The sequence below is a fragment of the Engraulis encrasicolus genome, chromosome 17 (genome assembly GCF_034702125.1).
Source record: "Engraulis encrasicolus isolate BLACKSEA-1 chromosome 17, IST_EnEncr_1.0, whole genome shotgun sequence".
In the NCBI taxonomy this organism is placed as follows: domain Eukaryota; kingdom Metazoa; phylum Chordata; class Actinopteri; order Clupeiformes; family Engraulidae; genus Engraulis; species Engraulis encrasicolus.
The window spans coordinates 6,844,909-6,869,993 of record NC_085873.1 but is presented as its reverse complement, the minus strand read 5'-3'; the positions used below and the strand labels follow the sequence as shown (position 1 = coordinate 6,869,993).

The following is a 25,085-nucleotide window of genomic DNA, read 5'->3' as shown; positions in this document are numbered from 1 at the left end:
GTAGCCAACTAACTACTGTGCAAGTCTGGGTGTTACTTCGGTTGCTTTTCACACATAAACGCGCAGACGTGGACACAAAATATTGCCACTGGCTTGTCTTTTTTCTTTTCCAACACGTCCAGTAAGCAATATTGCCCACACTAATTTGCGAACTGCTGCACTTTTGTCCTCAATCCTTTTGGGGGGGGGTAAATGTAGGCCTACACTACGAGCGAGTAGTAGCTGCAGAAAAGTCTTTGATGAAACAAATGTCAGACACCATAATATGTCAAGACGAAAACACTCAGGGCTTGTGGAAGGCAATAGAAACAAGAGTGCGTACCCATGCACGCACACACACGCACACGCACACGCACACGCACACGCACACGCACACGCACACGCACACGCTCCATAGAGACCATGGGAGAGTTGTTAAAATGGCCTCCAATAATTGTCAGCAATAGAAACTGACAGAGGACGTTAGTCTCCAGCAAACACAACATGATTTATTCAGCACATTTATTCAAATATCATTCATATTCATGCATATAATCATTTATCAACTTTATTTATTTAGTGTTTTATTCACTCCATCCCACTACTCCCTGTGGTTTCACAGCATGGGGAACGGATTTTATTATGGTCCAAGGCCCACACTATTGGTGTTGATGTTTTTCATTATGACCCTGACAAAATAAAATATGAAAATACAAGTTGTCTAATAGAGCAAGGAAATGAATTATTCACATTTAGAAAACAGCAACACCAAGAGGAGATTGTGCTGGGTAGGGTTTCTAAGGACCGAAAGCATCATAGGCCACCTACGTACAGTACAAGTGATTTCCCCAACAACTTGACACTCGTGAACCAGGAAAAACTAATATTTCTTCTGGACAGTCATGGGCTAGCCCTAGCATTGAAGCAGTCGAGCTTAGCCTGAGGGATGACAGGTTGATGTTGACTGTGGTAAGTTGTGCACCCAATAATCAAATGTGAAACAATTGTAAAACAAACTTGCTCTTGATCACAACAATAGTGCTGACCGAGGATGTAATAAACAAGCATGTGGACAAAACACTTGCTGCTTTTGCCAATGTTAGGCTCATCACATGCGTAGCCTGCTGTGTTGTTTGGTCATAATTAGTATGTTTTTTTCCCCTAATATCACAAGCTATATCTTCCTCTGCCTGTGGTGCTCAGAGACAAGGCAAGTGTACATGGGCACGGCACACACACAAACAGGCACAAACAGACAAACACACACACACACACACACACACACACACACACACACACACACACACACACACACACACACACACACACACACACTTTTGTGCTTGTAGTCTATTAGCAGTCATAAAGCAGGCCTGCCCTAACCATACCCTTTTTTTTAGCTTACCTAGTAAGCTTAACAACTGTGGCATAAAAAAATGCCCATAACTAACACACACACACACACACACACACACACACACACACACACACACACACACACACACACACACACACACACACACACACACACACACACACACACGTGTGTGTGTTGACACTGTCAGCACAACACATCTCGCCTTGACACTGACAGCACAAATGTGCAACACTGTGGCAACCATGGCATAACAGTTACCCTAACTCTACAACAGCTTCACAGCTTCAAGTAAATGGCAAATAACTGAAGAAAAATAAATAAATAAATAAATAAATAAATAGATGCTTGAATATATTATTTGATAGATGCGCTTGGAGTGAGAGAATCAACATGAGTTTGTAGGTTTCTCATTAACTTCACCATAGGTGAGGCGGTGCGGAGAAAAATTATATTCTTTTGACAGATGAGTCTATCAGTTGGCTCTGGCGGTGCACGGCATGGCGCTGTGTGTAGATTAATGGGATCTTATCTTTCCACACATGGCTCTAGTCTATAACATCACACTGGGCCAGTGGCAGAAAAAATGCACACAGGGCCCCAGGGCAAAACACTAATAGGGTCCTCCATACGGCCTGCCAAGGTCATAACAAGGGGCCCCCACCACCAATACAGGAAGGCCCTGGCTCAGGGCCAAATGCCCCCCCCCGAATAGTTTCAACCCTGCACTTGGCACATTGCACTACATAATGAATTCATCCTTACATCCTCGTTTCCTACATTCTTGTCCTTCCTTACAAGGAGGAATTGAGGGATGATGGAGGAATTCACTTCTCAAGTATACTCCCCTTCATTCATCCTTGTTCTCTCAACTTTTCGTGTGGCCTACTTTGAGACTACAGGGCAGAGGAAGGAGGATGCGACTAAAGGACAGATATTGAGATGTAGACATGGCTCTATAATAGCACACTATGGGGCCTTTAGTAGAGAAGCTGTTGAGCAGTGGTTCTCAACCTTTTTTTGATGCTACCCTGTCCTCATCATAAGCCTCCCAACGCCCCCTTGATAAGCCTGACAACGGCCCCAGCAGCATTAGCCCAACTTAGTAAATAAAATGGACTAATGCCCACCAAAGGAAACTAAGCACTGCCCCCCTCTCAGCTGTATCCTTCTAAATGCCCCCTAGGGCCCCCCAACGCCCCCTGTGGGGCTGTAGAGCCCCTGTAGAGGAACCAGTGAACTGTAATAATGAAAAATGCCCACAAGGTGGCAGCCTCTGCCGCTTCGCAATTGACTAAGTATCATTACAAAGTCTGTGCAAAGGCCAAAACCAGTATTTTGCTCTCTTTCAATCTACAGAGAATATACTCAAGGATTGACCATGGCTGGCTGGGAAAATTGAGCGCCAAAAAGTACATATAATAGATTATATACCTTGTAGATTTCATACAATTGATATCATAAACAGACATTTCTATCATATTGTACCTTAGAAGGTACATTATGTTTTTCTTAAAAATATATGTATACTTGTTCTGAAAAAAAAACATATTTGTCATATTTGTTCTGAAAAAGGGCACTGCCACAGCTACCAGAAGTTGTGCCCACTTATTAGGTAGGGTGCTTAATGTATTACCTATGATCTGTGGGTCATCAATTTAAGAAAGTAACATACTCAACAATACAAACGCTAAAACCACGCCCTAGACACAATTCCACGATGATTAAACCAGAGTTAAAACATCACGCCAGAGCCCTTTCCCTGTGCCACCCTGTGGAATGGAATGTGTGGGCACTGGGCAGTAAAACAAACCCAGCCATCACCATCTTGTTGTAATAAGGAGTGTGGACTTTTCCACTCTCTACAGCTCCCATGCCTTTGCCAAAACTGCCTGTCTGTTTCTCTCTCTCTGTGTGTGTGTGTGTGTGTGTGTGTGTGTGTGTGTGTGTGTGTGTGTGTGTGTGTGTGTGTGTGTGTGTGTGTGTGTGTGTGTGTGTGTGTGTGTGTGTGTGTCTAGAGAGACTGCATAGCTGAGGTCCAGTAAAAACATGCATGCCACTGGGGAGAAAGAGAGAAAGAGAGAGAGAGAGAGAGAGAGAGAGAGAGAGAGAGAGAGAGAGGAGAGAGGAGAGAGAGAAAAGAGAGAGAGAGAGAGAAAGAGAGAGAGAGAGAGAGAGAGAGAGAGAGAGAGAGAGAGAGAGAGAGAGCATGGGAGGTTTGTTAGGGTAAGGGTTTGCAAAATGACCCATTCAGGTCAAGACCCAATTTTTGGAGTCAGCAGAGCAGAGCCGTTCCTCACCACTGCCACTAGTAATCCATTATTTTGAAATAATATACCCTCCAAGTTACACAATACGGTGTAAATCTCTGTCTCTAATCTGAGTAATATCTTAACTATGTACAGTATCCATAATCTGTGCTATTATATACTTTTCGGCATCTCGTCCATCCTTAGTTGGCACTGTGAAAGCAGAGATTCTAGGAGCATTATCTTATCCAGTCTCTCTGGTGAAAGCGTAGCAGAGCTTCACAACACACTATATCACACTGGGTTAGCCTTCATTAACAACGGTGCCATCACATGTGATATTCTGTGATATATGGAAGTCTAATCTACTTGGTGTATTTTACACATCAGTCTTGTGGTCAACTGCTCTCTAGAGCGCTCTCTGACATATGCATGTGACATACCTTCATTCGGCTGGGTAATGCAATGAGATGTGTGTGTCACGTGGCGGATATCTCACATGTCTCACCCACCGCATGTGAACGTGCAGACCACGCATGGGAATTTGGTCAGCTGCCAGCCAAAATATGAAAAAGGCTAGATTTTGGATGCGAAAAAGATACATTCATACCTTTTATTTGAAAATACATGTAAATAAATATATATTTTAAAACATTGCTGAAAGAAAGTATTTTTAAATACTCCACCCCTGACTCTCAACACCCACAAATGCACATGACGTGTGCACTGTGTACGTTGCAGCCAGGGCCACTGACAGCTTTTTTTGGGCCCGGGACAAGACCATCGCAAACCGCCCCCCCTCCTCAATGCATACAATGTCATGGGAAGGCAAGTCTGGGCCCCCTCTCTCCCAACTCACCCATTTGTCCTCTGTCGGCAGGCCTGGTGGCAGTGCACAGTATTCTCTGTGTGTATATATAGAATAACCTAATGCCTGGGACCATGTGATGGAGTAGCGCAGGGGTTCCCAACCTTTTTCAACTTGGGGCCCACTCGAAATTGTCAAAAATGTTCGGGGCCCACCTCTGACCCAATTAAGAATAAAACTAAAATAAATCAACAGCAACACACACCAAAATATGATTATTATTTTTGGAAAATTATTTCAATGCCCACTTGGAATACCTTTAGGGCCCACCAGTGGGCCCCGGCCCATAGGTTGGGAACCACTGGAGTAGCGGATAGACGCACAACTGCACGAGTCTGGGTGTATGCATTGCGCACGAGTCCATTTGATACTGTAAATATAGCGCATACACATTAACAGTGACGTCTTAAATACAGGACAATGTCATTTAAATGCAATTTTGCAATTGAAATACACTCTGCATAGGTAGATTCAGAAAGACAACTGGCGCAGCACTACATTTTGAAAAACATGCTTCAACAGAAGTTATGATGAAGCACCACCAGTTATCCACAGATGACCACACCTTTTAGAAACAGTGGTCTCTAGAAAATAGGGTCATTAGAGACCCTGCTTCCGACTTTGTTTCATTAGGCATATTCATATAGACCACTCATCAATCACCAGCAAAACCACAAGCCCATACACACCAGTCAACAACTCACAAGCAGAGCCACTGATAGATTATACCGGTCCCGCAGGGACACAGTAATCTCAGAGGAGCCCCCACTCCCAATACATGTAACACAATGCGGCCCCTATTTCAGGCCCCCTCTCTCCCTGGGCCCGGGACAATTGACCTGCTTGTTCCACCCGTCGGCATCCCTTCTCACGGGCCTCACAGGGTCACACAGTAGCAGTAGTACCAGCGGCAGCCTTACAAGGCCCGGGTCCCAGCAGGGCAGGCCTGAAATGTGAGCCTGTGGCTGAGTGTAAAGTGAGTAGGCCAGACCCTTGCCCAGCACGTTTTCATTCAGAGGCCTTTTAGCATACACAGCCTGAGAATGCACACCGCTATATTCCCATAGCAATACACGTGCTCGTCATGGACATGTGAATATACATACTGTATGTGTATTATTGGTTCACTCACCAAGCTTTAAAACATGCTGAACAGATATAGATGATATCATATGTTTGTATAGATGTTATATACATAAATAAGGACATTGTGACAAATAGAGTTAATGTACAACATTTGCATACATTTAGTGTATATCACATAAAACCTAATTTGATTTTTTAAATTACTTTCCATGACAATAAAGCTATGTTTGAAATTATTGAGTCAACTCACAAAATGTGTGTGAAAGGTTGTGGGCCTCACAGCAAATGTAAACAAACAGACCTTCAGCCCTGCTATGGTAGATATAAACACACACTGATCCACTGGCCAGCTGGACTGAATATGGGTCACATGTCACACGTGCGGCCTCACCGGCAGCCCACTGGGTTTTAGGTCACCTACATATTCTGCCCTGCAAAGGCAAAGTAGAGTACCTACATATTTTGACAGAATTGAGTTTACATTGAAAATGGCCTTTATAACAACTCCTTTATCTTGTGACAAAGACGTATGCCCAAATGTGTCCCGTTTTAGAGATACTGCCATGTCAAATTTGCAGTAACTACAATATCCATCCTAATCACAATACCAAGGCTTTGAAGGCATTTTTCTCAGTTTCAGCATAGTTACTGCACTTTGCCTTTGTAGGGCAGCATAGCTCTGGCTGGATAATGTAAACACTGCACAGCTAGAGAAGAGGATGTGTGTCAAACCAACAGTAGTATGGCTTGTTTTCAGACAGTTAATGTGTTACCTAAATGTCTCCGACACGCCACACATGTGAAGTAGTGTTGCTACCTCTACTGGTTTTTACCCGATTGTTCCGGATTGTAACCATTTTAGCCTGGTGCAACGTATGCCGTATGACCTTTGGCGCCTGAAGCAGCATATTAACACTGCATTCAGGCACTTGAGATTTGAGGTTTTTTTTTTTTTTTTTAATTATTAAAAATGTGGTTATGTTAGAGCTGAGTTTACACATTCTAATTCAAGATGAGGGTCCTAGCTTTTAAAATGCAACTTCTATCAGGTGTTTTTGCAGGTGCATTAGAGGCTAAAATGGGATAATGGTCTGTCCGAGCGGGAAAAAAAAATCCCTGGACATTGAATGAACGGTGTCATTGTTTACAGGAATGGGTGGGCTGGGTTGTCGATATTTTTTTGTCAAACAGAGGTGGCAACCGTGGTATGAAGTGATGGAAAGCCATTTAAGAACTAGCTATCGCTTTTCGCTACACTTACCCACAGAGTACAAACATAGGCCTATACAAAGTTATGCTTATACAGAGGATGTACTGCAAACTGCATTGTATAACGGCCGCATCCAGTGAAGTGAGTTGGAACAGTTGAGCGGTCAAGGACCTAGTAACAAAACTAACCATGTGTTAAAAAAAGAAAAGGAAGAAAAAAAGACACAAAAAAACAGGAAGCAATATATAGCCTTTGACAGGTTCATGGCGCTTTTTGTGACTTTGCTGACAAGAAGAGTGCAAGTGAAAAAAAAGCAACACGTCCACCATGTGGCTGCGAGTCGGCCGTTACACAACCTGTTTACAGCGTTTGCAGCGGCCTGGATACAATATCAGCCCTCCACTCAGCACATCATCCCTGGCACTCACACAGACGCTGATAACAATATAGGTTTTTCCATTCACACAGGGCTTGTTTACAGTCTCTCTCTCTCTCTCTTTGACACACACACACAGTGTTTACTAGAAAAGCACCACGGCCTCTGCCTCACTGGGCGTAGACCCAAAACTAAAAAAAATTATCCAGCCTGCACGTGTTCTGTACCCTTACAGACAGTAGCTCCCAAATAGGGGTATGTGTACCAATAGAGGAACTTGGGCACACTTCAGGGGGTTAAAATGTATGGTGTAGTCACATGGGGGATAGAGGAAGAGATGTAGGGCATGATGAAAGGGTACTCATGGTATGATAAAAAAAGAGGACGCAAGAAAAAAGGCTTAGTAAATACTGTTCACTGACACCCCGGCTCGCTCTCCTTGGCTCTCCAGGGATGCCCCAGTGCCTCAGGAGGGAAGATGGTGACTAACAGCCAGTCAGCTGAAAGAGGGCAGTAACACAGCCGTGGATGACGTCAGGTACTTCAACACTCAAACAACAAAAAGAAAAAGAAAAATCAGGATGCTTCTCACTTCCATCCATTGCACAATCCGTTATATGAAATCGATACTGTACTCTTGTACTGTAGAGATTATGCCATTTGCAATTATGGCACAAAGCATTGGCTTAATTGTAAAAAAAGAGAAAAAGAATCAAGCAAAAAAACAAGATGTTTTTCATATTCAGACGATGCAGAACAAATTCTAAAAAAAATACATAAGTTGTAGTAGTACTAGTGAGATGAAAGAGTACTGGTGCATTCTAGATGTACAAGTAGCCTACCTGTACATGTGCATGGACCAAAATAGGACAGTCTACTTACTTTGTTGTGCCGGAGATTATGCAATTTAACATGATGTGTTGGCTTTAATGTAAGATTACTCATTTTTAAAACACCATCACATAAATCAGTCAGATTCACTTTGAAAATATTTTATTGACGTCATCTGCACTTTTCATTTCAATGAAATCAACAGATCCATCAATTTCACAAAGAAAGTTACATAAAAGGTACATCACAAGGTAATAAAATAATAATTACAATAATAATAATAATAATAACAAACATGGTCCACACTTACAACAGTGACATTAAGGCTTTCTAAGAGAAAGGCACATGAAGGGAGGAAGAGGGGGAAGGGGAAAAGCCCATGTGTTAAACTCATGAGCATCACTTCGGTACGCCTTCTGGGCTCATTTCAGATGCCTGTCCACCTGACACGAGAGGCTGGCTTTAAGCACTGTCTGCAAATCAATGTTGTTTATTGTTGAACATGTCTTTTATTATGGTCATGTCATAAATTAAATTAAGTATTTGGCAATTCTCATGACAAGACAACATTATTTAGGCTGGACAGGCTCCTTAAAAAAAAGAAAGCACACACACACAGATACACACTCAGTCACTCACCCACTGATGCACACACTCGCAGCCCAAACAATGTCGATTTCTTGGAAACACACTTCATGGCAAATATATTATGATCATTTATGATTCCGCATCATCCAATTAAGTTTCCCCTGCTGCCAAGCAGCGAAAGCAGCTCTACCCCCTTTCAATAGCCTAACTGCAAATGCACAAGGCTGAAGGCCGGAGGAGACGACCGAAGGAGTGTAACGGAGGCTAACTAGCACAGAGTTGGCGTGGAACGTTGGTAAACCTCCCTCCGATAGCTTCATACAGTCTCGTGCCGTTGGGCCGAGAGACTAGTCTCTTGGCCCAGCGGTATCGTACTGTGTCTCCCATTGCCGAACCGTTGTAGTTGACGAGGTCGCACGTTCGATCCCCGAGGGGGGTGAACAGGTGCAAGATGACCTCCGTCACAGTGGTGCCGCTGACCCGGGATGGGAGTGAGGTTTAAGGGGGAGAGTGTAACGGAGGCTAACTAGCACAGAGTTGGCGTGGAACGTTGGTTAACCTCCCTCCGATAGCCTCGTACAGTCTCGTGCCGTTGGGCCAAGAGACCAGTCAATTCAACCAGCGGTATCGTTCTGTGTCTCCCATTGCCGAACCGTTGTAGTTGACGAGGTCGCACGTTCGATCCCCGAGGGGGGTGAACAGGTGCAAGATGACCTCCGTCACAGGAGCAACATCAACTTGCACTCACCAATTCAACCAGAACGCATTGCTTATAAACAGGCCTCTCTGCCGATCAACAGACAGTTCATCTATATCCTATAACCGTGCTGCAGTATGAAGGCTAGAAGACACATTTCTTCTGTCCTTCGTAGTGCACACTACATAGTCATCGAGTGAATATTTTGGACTTTCTTACAGTACTTAAGTTAATGGCTTCAACAGGACATTATGACGACACACCCCTCAATAATGAGGTAGTTTGGGGGCAGAAATGCTATTTGTCTTTTCACTATTATTATTATAATACTACTGCTACAGCAACTGGGCTTGCATGCTACATTCAATTCTGAGAGGGAGTTTGACTTTCAATAGAAATCCATTGCCTTATCAAGTGTTTTCAACAGCACTTGCATCACAAAATTAACCATCTTCATTTCACATCATGGATCTCAAATGCAATGTGCATTCTACTGAGAAAAAACAAGATGTATAAAAGCACAATGGAGGAGAGTGGTGGTGTTTTGGAGTGAAAAAAAGTATGGCAGCACTTTAATGAGAAGGTTAAAAGGGAATTCCGGCCATTTTACAAACACATCACGCTGCCATGTTTGTTATTGAATCGCGGTTTTCCCTTTGGTCAACTTTCAGTGGCCTCTAACAGATGTGATTGTGTGGCCGGAATTCCCCTTTAACGGAGAAAGAGAGACAGGGTTCTTTCTAATATGAGGACTCCAGTCCTCCCTTGCTCACTTGCCTGATTGTGGCCTCGTGATGACGTCACAGACGACAGAAGTTTAATTCAATATCTTGCAAATTACTCTAATGTAATTTTCTCATTCGCAATCAGGATGGTGATTGAAGAACAGTCTCCCAAAAGGTGTTGGGGCTAGGCTGTCAGCAGGGAAACTATCGTTTTCTCCACGGACGTGGGGCGTCAGCAAAACTAATTCAGAGAGGACAAGATCGCAGGACTTGAGCGTTGACAAAAACACATTCCAATTCCTCACTGAGCTGGGTATCGACGCAGGACATGAGCGTTGACGAAAACACATTCCAATTCCTTACTGAACCGTGGAGCTATGCTGTGGAGTCTTTTTAAGTCATCAACACAAGATGCCAAGTGAGGACAGGCACAGGAAGAAGGATGAGGGAACTACTGGCAGTATTTACCAAACACGATTTGACAAGCACATCACCCGAATTAGTAATACAGGGAAACCTCTTCGCTGTCAAGAGGTTGATTCAGGTGATAACATGACTGCAAAGGAGACACCGAGAGGTGCAGCTAGACCTATGACTAAAACTGAGAAGAGTCCATGTCATACCTAGCAGTAAGTAATCTTTGACATGGTTACACAGATACTATTCTTTTGTTAAGGATAAACTAAGCATAACCATTTTTTTAACTCTTCCTTAGACCAGAAGGTAAAGTCATGGAAGGTGCGTGTGGAAAAAAACACCACTTGTCAGGGAAGAGGTGCTTGCAGCCATGATTTCAATCAAACGAACCAATACTCCTGTGACTTTCAGGATCGCAACCAATCAGTGAGTGGTCTTTTGATCTCGTCAGACGGCCTGCTTGTACTTTTTTCTTTTTCCCCCTTTCTATCTGAAGTCTATTCCCTTCATTTTTCCCTCCCTTTGTATGAACCACCAGCTATTAAGAGGTTTCCATCACCATGTTCACAGGGTATGAAGCTGCCTCCTTCTCTTTCATTTTCTGCACTGCAGAGCTCTTCTTAGATGAAAAATGATCAAAAGATCCAAAAAACGTGGCGAGTCTGAATCCCATCAGTGTAATGGATACGACACAAGCACTGAAAACATGTGAGGAGCTGCTCTTCAGAGCCTCAGACTTATTTTGGTGAGGTGGATGCAGATAACAGCAAGGCTGTGCTGTGTGCCTCCATCAGTTGTGCCAACAGATAGTGTCCCTTGGTTTTTTTAATTCCTCTGAGAGTAAATCTGAAGTTTTTGTCAGAATCAACAGCAAATTTACTTACAGGTGAGAGGAAGGGAATACCATGACGTTTTAAGGGGGCCTAGCAGAAGGCATGATCCATTGTAAATTTCTTTTACCACAGACTGCCGAGGAGCAGGCAGGAGAGGCGTTCCGAAGTTTTAGGTCTGGTCCGGAGATCTCAAACACCATAATACTATCACACCTTTTACACAGCGCCTTTCTAACACTTGTAAAGGATCCAAAAGCTCATAAAATTGGCTTGATCTGGACAAGGCTTGGGGCTTCAGCAGGGTTCTGGCGTTCCGTAGGAGAGCGTTCAAAGGTTTTGGGTTTAGTCCAGAGAGATGAATCAACAACACTACCACACCTTCTCATAAAGCTCTTCTAATGCATATTTAGAGTCAAAAGATCTAGACTAGATTGGGGTTTCCAGCAAGGGTTCTGTGGTTCCGCTAGAAGAAAATCTGACAAAATATTGGCAGTTCATGAGTCTTTCAATGTGTACTACCCAGGGGTTGTCCTAGGGTTAGGTGACCGGGTGGCACTCGAGAAGCAGCAGCACCGCATCGTGATCCCCCCCCATACATCACGAAAATCGTGACTTAGGGCTACTAAGATGTTATTTCCGCCGTATTACAACACAATCGCAATAATAACATATTGGTGCATTTTGTTTTTTGTTTTTTTTCATAGGCGGGACCACATTGGGAGGTGGGGCACCAGAGGGGGGCGTTGCCCCCGGTTGCAAGTCATTGTAGGATCACCAATGTTTCTCTCACTTGGACAGCCGGAACACAGCCAGGTCCAGGGGCTCTCTGGTTGGCACGCACCAGTCGTCCGCCATTTGGCTGACTTTGTAGTTGCGCTTGGCTGTCTTGTTGTAAACGGGTAGTCTCTCCACAGAATCAGTGGACAAGGCCTGCAAACAGGAGAGATGATCATGATTTTACTTTTAAAAATGGGTTGATACTACTGCAGATACTTAAATACAGCATTCTTTCACCTACATTCACACCAGTTCTATTTTATTGCATATGAGATATCACATCCATTTCTTCTGTCAGGAGTCAGTTTTGGCAACAATGCTTTTATGAGGCAATAGGTGGTATACATTTTAACAAATATATTTTTTTTTAGGATGAAATGCCTTTTATGTTCAATTGGAGTAGAAAGGAAAATGTCTGCACACTTAAATCCTCTTTTTGCTCTTTTTAATAACTTAAGTTGTGAAATGTATTTATAAAAAGAAGACAAGGTCTATTTTTGTGCAAAGAAGCTTTACTTGACTTGCAAGCTTTCGGTCCTTAGACCTTCATCAGGCAGAGTCTGATGCTCTTTTTAATAAGCCAAGCTTTCGGTCAACTGATCTTCCTCAGGGCACAGTGCTTCCTGAGCAAGGTCAGTAGACCAAAAGTTTGGCTTATTAAGAAGAACAGAAAGAGGATTTAAGTGTGCAGACATTTTCCTTTCTATTTTACACAGCTTTTGTTTATTTTTGGCACCTTTTAATCGAGAGTGAGGTGCGATCCGGTTGAATACATGTTCACTTAGAGTGACATCAAGAGAATACGCACAATTAAATAAATCAATAATTGAGTCTCTCAATTCAATTGACATTCAGTCTCTCTCAAACCATAAATACAAGTAAATACAAAATACTCAAGTTGTCCCGTCCTCTTACCTTGAGGTGAATGATGGCATCAGTTCCGTAACCCTCCATTGAGTAGAGCTGTAGATCTCCCTGGAAATACTGGGCATAGAGGCGAGAGATGGGCAAGCCATAGCCAAAACCAGCCTGCAGGCAAAACAGACACAACACACACAAGATTAATTACCATACTACTGTCATGAACCATTTTAGCTCAAACATAGGAAGGGATCGTCCTAGGAAACAGAAACATATTTTTACATTTCGATCAGTATTTATGTTGATTAAATTCATGAGTCCAAGTGTGTACTGGGCATGGAGGCGAGAGAGGGGCAGACAGACCATTGGTAAAAGCCTGCAGACGAGAGCCATAGACAGAAGACAAGTGGCTACTGGCATGGACTGGGTGTACTGGCTTGAACCCATTTTGGCTGGGACATATTGACCAAATCAGAGATGCCATCCAAGAAGACAGAAACATTACGCTCGGATTTGTCTAGGGTGTGGAGACCCAGCTATGGGTGTCATCCTCGAAACACAAGCCTAATGCTACATTTCTATTGATTTTTATGTTCAATGTTGAGGAAAGTTGCGGAAACTATGCATGGAGGCAGACCATGGAGAGAACATAGCCAAACAAGCCAGCAAACACCACAGAAGAACAATGAAGACAAGAACTATTGGCCAGAGCTGGGGATCTGGCATGTGTTAACCATGAGCTGGTTGTCATTGGAAATCCACACATAATGCTAAATTTCTCTGTATTTTACTTCTATTTTGGGATTTTACGTTGGGCATTATAACGGAACACAATGGTATAAATCTTTATTTCAGCTGTCCATCGTTACATTTTATGTTGATAAAATGTGTGACTATGGAAATGTGGGCCATACACTTGATGGCCAGGCCCTGGCAAAAGCAGGCCTGTGAAGACTCATTACTATTGGCAACACTACTGGCCTCTTTGGCTGGGACATACTGTAGGGACCCCACTAAGGGGTGTTAGTCAAACAACACAAACATTACCACATTTCTTCCATTTTGTTTCCTCCTTTGTTTCACTTTCTTCATTTCTTCCGGTTGTGTTTTTTTTATTTTAAAAGTCAATCTTTAAAATATTTAATGTCTACAAATGTGAAGTTTTTTTAAACAAAGCTTGTGTCAAAAGAAAGCTTAGCAACAGACACACTGCGTAAACATTGTGGTACATCATGTCCCTTGATTGACCCCTGCTGAAAGGGTGGAAAGTTCAAGTACACTTAACATCCTCACCAGTACATCTGGGTGGCTAAAGCCTATACAGTACGTGTGAACAGTCTTTGAACCCTGCCTATCTTGTGTGCATACGTCAAGGGGATGCTGATAGCGCTTATGACTTCCGACAATAATCTGCGAGTGCAAGGCTCAGGGTGAGAGAACGGATTCGGGAGGGAGGGAGGATGTTTACCAGAGCAGGTCTGTTGTGTTCGCTGATCTGCGGTGCGAGAGCGAGAGAGAGAGAGAGAGAGAGACAGACAGAGAGAGAGAGAATGTTTACCAGAGGAGGTCGGTCGTATTGGCCCATCTGTGGTGCGGGAGCGGTGGAGTACATGTAGCTGAACAACTTCTCCATCTTGCGGAATGGCACTCCGCCACCCCTGTCACTCACCTGAGAGAGAGAGAGAGAGAGAGAGAGAGAGAGAGAGAGAGAGAGAGAGAGAGAGAGAGAGAGAGAGAGAGAGAGAGAGAGAGAGAGAGCGCAAGAAAATGAGACAAGAAGGAAAAGATAAAGGATGAACAGGAGAATTAAGAGAGGGAAAAATAATGAAAAAAGAATAGGGAGGAAAGAAAGCAAATAAGGAAAGAAAAAGAAGAGAAGAGAACAGGACATAAAAAGAAGAGGGGACAAGACAGAGAAAGAAAGACGCAAGGAAAAAAATCAGAAAAAAACCCAGAAAGGAAAGCCAAGTACATTCAGACATTGCTGTGACATCTTTCCATATAAAACACCTCGACGCCACAGGTGGGTGGTGTCTGTTGACAAGGAGCCAAGGTCGGATCGCCAGGCCCCTTCATTATGCATGTCGTCAAGGTAACCAGCACAACAAGGCCACCCGCCACTGTTCTATTGTGTTAAATCAGCACAGCAGGTGTTCCGCTGCCCTGTCCTGTCCTGCTATTATACAAGAGTTGTGCCACCAGAACAACAACATAATATCCAGTTTCACCCCTGTTCTTCACAAAAGCCCCCACCGTGCACTCTGAAAATTTGGATAATCTCACCCAAGACTGTCTGTACTGGTCCTGAGGTCAAAATGAATGAATAACATGTAAATGAGTTAACGAGGCATGCATAAACTCGTTAAAAGGATACGCCACCCCCACAGTGCTTCGACTGTGTTTTTCCTGCACCGGAAACCCTCCATGTTGATTTGCACACTTCAATGGCACAGTTATTTGCACTCAAAATGAATACACAGGACAAGGAAAGTAATTGGAAAAAAATAGTAAATTATCCACTTTGTGTGTATAATAAAAGGCTTTGGCTTTGAGCAGACCCAATCATTTGGATCATCGTTTTCATTAATTCTTGTATTATTCAATGTCACGTGATCAGATTTTGGTGGGAAAAAAGTTTTGGTGGTCCCGTTTCAGGATGTTCTAATTTGGTAGAAGAAGTGGGAGAACTATTTGATTCCATTCACGCCTTCATTCAAACTCCTTTACAACTTGGTTCGGTCACTGCACAGCAAGCAAAGCATTTGGACATTTTATACACACACACGCACAGGCACACACACACCAATATTTTTCTATGTGAATGCATGTTGTAGTAGCCCTGTCTACATGGGCAATAGGACTACAGTATACAATAAAAACACTAGGCAACACTAGAATCTGACCTACCTTAATAGACAGGTCCTCTCCTCCGATGGCAACCATAACTTCTACAGGTGGCAAGGTGCTGTCATGGTTCTCAATGGTGGCCCTCATAGCGTTCTACAAGGAATAAACAAAGGCACATTACCACTGCTGCACACCTCCCATAATACTGCCCTGCAAAGACAAAAGTACCGCAACGACTGTATGTAACATTGAAACACGGAAAGTTTCCTTAAAAAATGTCCCACTGCCCAGTTGAGTTAAAAATCAACTTGACAAACTATGCCATTGACAACTAATGCTTTTTTGACAGACAAAATATGACAGAGAGCAACACCTTACGTACGGTATGATGGCAAAGTGATGCCACACGATGGCAAAAACACTACAGGAAAAAAGGTTTTCAAGGTGGACTAAGAAATATGGATCTGGGGGCTATACTAAGAACATGGTTAAGTGATGAACCAGGCATAGTTAACCCACAGGAAGTGGTGAACCTACTAGACATACAGTACTTGGCATCATTTATTCCAGCCTCTTCTATAAGATTATTTAGACTTTGAGTGGCACTTACCTTGAACAACTCAAACAGCATGTGGTATAAATGTGAGGGCACGTAAACAATGTTTATGGGCTGCATCCTGTTCTTAGCTGCAAAACACCAAGAAAGAAAAATGCAACGTTCATCTTAGTGAGGAAAAAACACCAATTTCCCCATTCATTACCTACATTAAAGGAGAATAGTCAGAGTATGTATGATAAGACACTTCAAACACATGTAAATAAACAATTTCCCCAGTTTGTAGAATAAGATAACAAAGTACTGACAAGTCTCAGGTAGCATGAGCAATAAAACTGCATGTGAAATTGGCAGGAATTATTCTTAAACATGTCTTTTAGCCCTTTTCATGCAGAACCACTATTAGATAAGCGTGTTGTTACAAAAATGGTCATGTGTAAGTCAATTTGTTAATAGTTAATATGTCACTAAGATTCTTGTATGTTATACTTGTAGCAATGTTATAACATTCCATGGCCCCACCGGCACCAAAGAACCACAACACACCAAGAACAAAAACAAAAGCATACAGCAACCTCTTTAGCGAGGAAACAACTGTGTAATCCTCATCATTCATTACCCACGTTAACGTACGCCAGCTCCAGGAATCCTCCCATGTTCTTCAAGGAACACTAGCCATCAGTGCAAATATTGACCAAACCAGTGAAGCAAAGTAACTCCAGTATAGCCCCTTGGCTGCACCGCTCAAGGGTCAACTCACCAGCAAGGCACTACATGTGAATGTACACAAACACTCCCCTTTCCTGCGCAGGCTATGGCATAATGTGTTTGGGGACGGTGGAAGACACACAGACATTAGCTGTATATAAAGGACCGATCAGGCTAAGCTCTTATTACTTGCACTGCATTATGGGCTAATGTGTAGGATATTGGGGGTGGTGGGCCATGGGGAGATTAGCTGTGCGCAGGGCTGTAGTCAAGTCCACCTTTGTAGAGTCCAAGACAAGTCCAAGACCAGAATAGTCAAGTCCGAGACGAGTCCGAGTCAAAAGAGTTTCGAGTCCGAGACAAGACCGAGTCCAACAAGATTCGAGTCCAAGTCAAGTCCGAGTCACATGTCGGTCAGTGTTAAACAGTGAAAAGGATGAATGTCAATTATGAGAATGTTTGAAGGTAACCTATATGCCATGGATGTGAAGACAAACATTTATGTTGTTGGATTTCAAGCTCCACTCTAGAATTTATGATAGCCAATGCTCTGAACAAAATAAAAACAGACCCGGTCGAGTCCAAGAGCTTAATTTAGCAAGACCAGTGTCCGAGTCCAAGACAAGTCCGAGTCCATTTCATGGCGAGTCCAAGACAAGTCCAAGTCCATAAAAAAACGGACTTGAGTCCGGACTCGGACCGAGTCCGGACTCGAGTACTACAGCCCTGGCTGTGCGTAACTTGGCTAAGTTCTTATGGTTTGTAGTACATTAACCTGCTAAGACACCGCATTACACATTTGCTAGTACCCGAATAGCAATGACCAAGTTGTAGTGCATTACTAAATGTAATTAACTTTTCAGTGTCCATTACAGTGTTCCACTGGTGGAACGGCATATATTATGGGGCTACGGACTAGGATATCGAAAACAAATCAGTATAGCATGATCCATCGTTCCCAAATGGTGGAACTAGCTACCAGCTGTTCCAAGAGTAGGGTGATCATTCTCTGCCTTTATGAAGCTTGTGAAGATGCCTTCCCGTTTATTACGAAACTAACCCTTCTTGTCTGCACTAAACTTGTGCCTACACACTCCCCATTCCCCCACATGTTGCATGTTGCCGGTCAATGTACGTCGCATTTGTCAGTGTCTTTGGATAAAAGTGTCTATTAAATGTGATGTAATATAAAGTTTAAGAGAGGAAAGAATCCACTCACTGTTCAACTCTTTCAAGACCAGGTCAGGGGATGTGAGGTAATACTGTTCGCAAAGGGCCTTTGCATTTTCATAAGCATCTGTGGAAAGAAAAAAAAACAATTTTTAATTACCAATTAGCATTTACTGTACTACCAGTGCCATTTTGATCATTTCAATTACTGGTGTTACATAAGCTAACTATACAGTAGAGTATGATTTCTTTTTTGTTCCATCAAAGGAACAAAGCGGTAGAGTGATGGGGCAGGGCTGGGACATGACCCAGGATAGACTCGAAATCAGGTCCCCATGGGCATGCAAGCCCATATGTGGTGGGGCTTTAATGTGCGGACTACATTATTAATAGGCAGGATGGGCAGTCACAGCGGTCTCTTACCTCGGACAACCTCGGCCACGTAGCAGTGCGGGTCGATGCTGCCGATGGCACTGGGGTGAACTGGTTTCATCCCGTCGTCAAACACAAGAGCTGTAGGTGGGAGAGAACACGAATAACTGGAGTCACCCTCTACAATAGAAACTAGAGGGACCAAATAATTCAATGGGCTCAACTCAAACCACTCAACTCAGCTGAGGCCACAAGCAACAGGAAATGACAGGAATAACTAGTTTGACTTCCACCCAAAGACTTCCAACAAAAGGCTTATTCAGTGCTCAAGTACTTTTTCAGTTAAGCTGTTGATTATGGAACCTTTTGTATCTCCTGTTTTTGTCAGGTACTGCCGTATTTATTCTACTTCTACCCATCGTATTTATTGAGACTTGGACTGTAAAACTTATTTGTCCAATGTTGGTACAGATAAAGCTTTCTGAATCTAAATCCTTGGCCGAAGCAATAATTAGTCCCAACCATACAGGCTAAGGGTCCAAAGGTAACAATGAATCATTCTGGACCAATGGAGATGTATTAACCAAGATTCTAGAACAACCAAGATACTAAATTGTACCTCATGCCTGCCTGCCCAAAGCGGGTATCCATTCTGGTACATATAAATAGGCGCACCGTTTGAATGACAAGCTTGGATGTAGTAGCACATGCCGTAATCGCATAACAGGAATAATCTAAACGAAAGTTCACTGTCGCTGGAGTGTAAGGTCATACCATTGTGACATTTTCCCAACATAGAGGAAGTAGGCTGGGCGGTTTACAGATCATGCAACCTACACAATTGGCAACCGTGGCCTGAAGCCAGGTTTATACACAAGACGTGGACACTGCACATTTTAAATTCTGGCTCTGTGTAGCATTAGAAGTATACAGACAGAGGGTATGCGCATATCACATATTTCTAACTACGCACAAACCTACGCAGACAAAAGGCGCTATGATTGGACCCCTGTAAATCAAGTGACCTACTCCCTGCCTCCTAGCACAGTGGTGGTAGTTTGTGTGATTCCCACCACAAGACTTCATGCAGAACCAAAAAAAAGGGTTTCTACGACAATATGTGCAAGTTGTTGAGGCAAGACACCAAAGCTCATATTGTTCCAGGGACTGTAACAACTACCCTGTAATAACTACAAGCTGCTTTGGATAAAAGCGTCAGTAAAGTGTAATGCAAAGTATTGTAATGTAAGCAAAATGTACACCAAATGTTCCAAAAGATGCATCAGATATTTGAGAAGAATTTTGTGATTTTAGTATATTGTGTGAAATTTCTGGTTTATTGGTATCAATTTGTTGGAAATTATTGGAATTGGTGAAATTATTGGAAATCATTATTGGATTATTGGTATCATTTTGTTTTGTTGACATAGAGGCTGTTGATTTCCCTTTTATAACATCTTGAAATATATCAAATAAATTATTTCATGGATTTGATCAGATTGGATCGCTTCGGCGCCATGACAAACGCGGCCATTCTGCCCACCTTCAGTATCATCAGCATTAGCAGTAGCCCACTCACTGTGCTGGTTGATGAGCATGCGGATGGATATCCGGCTCATGTACAGGCGGTCCAGGAAGTACTGGATGTTCTGATTGGTCACTTGGTCCTCGCCGAACGCTTCCTTGTACTCCAGGATGCCCTGGGCCATGGTGGGCACCACGTCGTTGTGCCTGTTCCTGATGTTCACCAGTGAGGTCACGAAGCTGAGACAGGAGGCAACACACACCATGAGGTCACATATGCAGTAGGCAAGGACTCTACAGGCCCTCGGGGGGCATTATGAAGCCCTCGAGGGACGTTGAGAAGGATACATTTGAAGGGGGGGCACCAGGACATAAATGTGGGGGCAATAGTCCATTTCATTTTATTATACTGGAGGGGGTGCAGGGAGAAAGGGGGGCGTTGGTAGGCAATGGCATATGATGAAGTCAAAGGCGCATTGGGAGGCTTATGATGAAGTCAAGGGTGCGTTCGATCAAAAAAGGTTGAGAGCCACTGATAAAGCATTTTCCACTCCTTCAAGCAGTCAAAGCGCTTTACCCTGTATGCCTCACATTCACCCATTCACACACCAGTGGCAGTGGCTGCTACGCAGGGAACCACCCTACCACCAAGAGCAATTTGGGGTTAGTGTCTTGCAAATAGACACCATCATGGGGTCAGACAGAGCGTGACTCCAAAGTTATAAAAAAAATATGCCACATCAATTATGGCATTTGTCAAATCAATTATTGAATTGTCCTGTCCCGCATTGCAATGCATTGCCGAATCGATTATTGTTGACATCGCTATAGAGTAGTTATGTGACTTCTGAGGAAGCAAGGACAAAACGTAACTCCCTGTCAGGGCTTCTTATAGTGCAAGTGAAAAAACATGATTGGACTGTGTATAGCAGACATTCAACCCTTTTTCTTTTATTTCATGTATGGCCTATTGGGTTATGTGATGTGCATCTTGGCTACTGGGGAGATGGGTGGGTTTGGTGATAAAACCTTCTCAATCGAGGGTGGGGGGGAACTCACTCGGCCAAAACGCTGTAGTCATCCGGAGACTTCTCTAGGTAATCCAGGACGTCCATTAAGCTTTGGATGTACCTGACAGGAGGGATCACATACAATCACTAAAATGAGGAGACACATTGAAAATGCACATGGTCAATCAATGTGGCTAATTGGGAAAGTATGATTATACAATCCTGTCATGATATGAACAAATGTCACTCTCGATCTCTCCCTCCCATCCATCACTCTGCCCACCCCCACCACAAAAAAGTCCACGCATCGAAAGCTCATAAATTGATCGCTTGTTAGAAAAGAATGATTATGTAAAGGTTATTATATAAATGTATAAATTCCCACCATGCTTTAAACCAATCATATCAGTCTCTCTCGTCGGCCTCTATCCCTTTTCCTTTGTATCTCCTGTGTCTCTGAGGTGAAGAAGGCCATACAAATACTTGGTCTGGGTGTTCCATCAGCTGATATTGTGTATACCTGTACCAGCTGATATTGTGTATGGAACAGGCTGTGCCCTCACCTGCACATAATAAGCAGGATATTTGCCTTCTCCTGATAAGACATAACTACCCCCCACTATCCTGCATCTGTGTCCATAATGTATCCTGACATCCTGTTCACCAGCCAAGGTGCAGATTTGAAGTTCTCTATAATATACCATTTTAAATTGTGCTTAAGAAGTATTCTTATAATAGTAATGGGAGTTTAAGACGTTAATGAACTTGAGCAGGCTAGAAAGTGACAGAAACTGGGGGAGAGGTCACCACTATCCCTCGCGTGGAATGTAGGAGGTCACGTGAGCAAACTTCAACAACATCCTCAGTGTTTTATTTATACCACACAGGATATATCTGTGACTTCATTCGCGCGTTGCATGCGCATTATGGGACAGCATGACTACACAACACAACAGCACAGCAGCTTTTAAGTGTTTGGCAGTCGGATATTTCACGTACCAGCTTTGGACCATTTGTACCGAAGGTGTCGTGAGCAACCGGTCTGGGAGCAAATTGATTTCTTTCATAATGTTGGAGAGCCGCACGGGCAGTTCCTGCCTGAGGAACACGAATGAAGTCTTCTCGCATGCATTAGAAGAACCTACAAAAAAGCACAATCACTGGAATGAGGGCGGCAGGAATCCAATGTAATCCATTCGTAGAGTCTGCTCTGCTTTGCTTGCGTACAATGCTCCACAGCCAATACTCGCACCAAACTGTCATTTCACTACAACATTTAGACACACTGTTACTAGTAATGCAAGTACTATTGCACACGCAGTGCTGTGTCTTGTATCGCAGCTTATGCTAACGAAACCTTTGAGCTAATACAGCCACACACACGCGCTTTGTGATATAGGTTCTCTGACTGGATGATGCAACACCCTGCGAAATGTAAACATGCACCCATAGCTACTTGGACATGAGCACAGCTTCGTTCACTCACGCATACAAATTCAAATTCAATTTGCACCTGTTAACACAACTGCAGAAAGGAGACTGCTGACATTTTTTGCAAAATCAGGCCTAGGCTACTGTATGCAATTATAAAGCGTTCCCCTCACTCCCCTCACTCACCAAAGTCGAGGAATTGTTTCATAGAAATGGGCGACGGAGAAAATTTGGAGAAATGTTCAACATGTCTTGGGACATTTGCCAACGCAGCGTTTTTCATCAAAAATCTGACGAACTTCATCTTGTGATGGTGGTTAGGTTTTCAAATTAAATAAACAACCAAACGGCTGCCCAAACTGCTCCAGTTTTACCTCCTGCAGTCAAGTCCAACATTTGTATTGTATTGAATGCTGCAGTTGGGCACATGTGAATGGCCAAGCCCCCACCCAGCAATTCGCGTTCCACCAATAGGAGAGCCTGACAGACTTGCGACAGAAGAGAACGCGCTTGTATTTATTTTTGCATCTAAACGGACTTCAGCACACAAATTATCTGAAGCCAAGATGCAACTGCAAGCTCTTCTTTATTGTTCCCTCTCTGTTGCAAATAAAAATTGGGACAACGCTTGTGAAATTACTGAGATGAGCCATGTTATATTTAATCTTTCACATTTCAAAGACAGGCATGTGTGTGTGTGTGTGTGTGTGTAGGCCTACCTACCCACTTTAAGACGAACATTATGCACATCACATAGGGCCCAATTAGGCTAATTGTCAGATACAACAGCTCAATCAGACCATGGTGTAAGACAGAGCTTTTAAGCAGGGAACAAACTGACTCAGACATAGGCTCATTATTCCACACACTTCTCTCCCAATTCTACCTAAAAGTGCACATTTTGTGTCATTCAGTGCAGTGGTAGCGGATAGAAAGCTCTCCCAAAATGTCACCCACTGTAATAGTGTAATTGAGAGTGTGATTTGTTGAAGAAAAAAAAAATACATACATACATAACCATGTAGCATACATAAACTGAAAGAAAACATATAGAATTGAATATATCAAAACCAGAAGGGAAGACAATCCCCCCTATCTGTCATCCCCCCAATCGCATCCTCGAATTCCATCCACCATACACTGATTTAAAAAAAGCTCTTCTGAAAATGATCCCCACAGTAATCTATCTATTGAAAAGCCTAATTCCATCCACCATTATTTGTGGACACAGCGACACACAATGTTCTACAGCTCTGAATCTAATCGACCACCTACGGGGCTTACGTAACTCAGGTCGTTTCAGCAACAGCCGTGGCCAGCCATGCATATTTGATGCGCTCGCTCCTCTCTCCATTCAATTACAAATCAGCAAACACTGCACTTTCACCAGGGCAAAATTTGTTAGGCCTATACACATTCATTTCATTCAGTCTGGCTTTGTGGTTGTGTTAGTTTTTAATCTTGATGTGTCTTAATCTTTTTTACTCTGATCATTTAATGTATTGTTTTATTTTTGTCTAGGCCTATCTAGTACTTTTTCTTTGTTTCCCTTGTTTTACCTCTGTTTTTATGTCAAGCACATTGATTTGCACCCGTGTATGAAATGCGCTATAGAGAAATAAATTTGAGTTTGACTTTGACTTAGTTTGTGTGTGTGTGTGTGTATGCCTGTGTGTGTGTGTTTGCAGTTCTAAGTTTGAATTGCACATTTGGTGAAAGGGAATTAAGATCCTTTGCTTCTTACATGGTTACATGGTGGATTGACAATAAAGGAAACTTCCTTCATTCATTCTAGGCCTCGTGTATTTTGTTGTCAGCATGAATCCCCACCTCTGTTTAAAATGAGGCCTACCGAATGTTATAGGCCTATCAGTAGGCTATATTGAATGTTGGCTAGATTGTGCTGGAATAGATCCTGACAGCACAGATAAAACAGCAAGACAAGCACAGCTGTTAAGCCTTCTGATGAAATGAACGAGTATAACTAGGATTGGCCTGTCAGAATCAAAACTAGCTAACACAATGCGCTTGCCTTACAACTGGAAGAAATAAACCAGTATACCGTGGCAAAGATTACTTGTCTTTGAAATAGGCCCTGACACAACCGTTATTGGAGTCTCAGTTTGCTTTAGTGTTTTGTTGTGTATCTCCATCATCAGACATTCACAGTCAGGGCCGCTGACAGCTTCGGTGGGGGCCCAGGACAAAGTCATCTGAAAGGGCCCCAAACCCAAAACACATGATGAGGACCCAATTCTGGGCCCCTTCTCTCCCTGAGCCCAAGACAAGTGACCCACTCACCCCGTCTGCATCCCTGCATCTCAGTCACACTGATCAGTATCTACCTGCTGATGCAGGGCTACAGTTTCACAGACTACCACCATCTAGTGGCAGAGAGCAGTAAATAAAACAAATGACAGATCAAAGTGCATGTATACTGCACACCCTGATGGAGGCCATATAGTACCAATATGCTTTTGATGATTTTTTTCATGCATTAGCCCATTTGAAAATAAACATGCTTTTGACTTTTTAAATCAACTAAGGGCTTGGACCTGGAAGTATTTTTTCTTCTGTTTTTGTCAGCAGTGTAAA

General features: G+C 43.1%; 1 protein-coding gene across 1 annotated transcript; it reads right to left on the bottom strand.

Annotated features, from left to right (window-relative positions):
* Positions 1 to 11,613: 11,613 nt before the first annotated feature.
* Positions 11,614 to 22,872, bottom strand: pdk2a (pyruvate dehydrogenase kinase 2a). The gene is made up of 11 exons (XM_063221655.1): positions 22,677 to 22,872; positions 22,059 to 22,200; positions 21,109 to 21,180; positions 20,105 to 20,289; positions 18,577 to 18,666; positions 18,203 to 18,280; positions 16,330 to 16,406; positions 15,780 to 15,872; positions 14,431 to 14,541; positions 12,927 to 13,040; positions 11,614 to 12,164 (listed from the first exon to the last, which is right to left on the bottom strand). The coding sequence occupies exons 1-11, from the start codon at positions 22,792 to 22,794 to the stop codon at positions 12,021 to 12,023; spliced, it is 1,224 nt and encodes a 407-aa protein (XP_063077725.1). The 5' UTR covers positions 22,795 to 22,872; the 3' UTR covers positions 11,614 to 12,020.
* Between the last annotated feature and the right edge of the window lie 2,213 nt (positions 22,873 to 25,085).

Coding starts and splice junctions, on each gene's coding strand:
- pdk2a (XM_063221655.1), bottom strand. CDS start 22,794: ATGAAGTTCGTCAGATTTTTGATGAAAAACGCTGCGTTGGCAAATGTC. Junction 18,667..20,104: donor CATGCTCATCAACCAGCACA/GTGAGTGGGCTA, acceptor TCCCACCTACAG/CTCTTGTGTTTGACGACGGG. Junction 13,041..14,430: donor AATACGACCGACCTCCTCTG/GTAAACATTCTC, acceptor TTTTGCCTGCAG/GCTGGTTTTGGCTATGGCTT.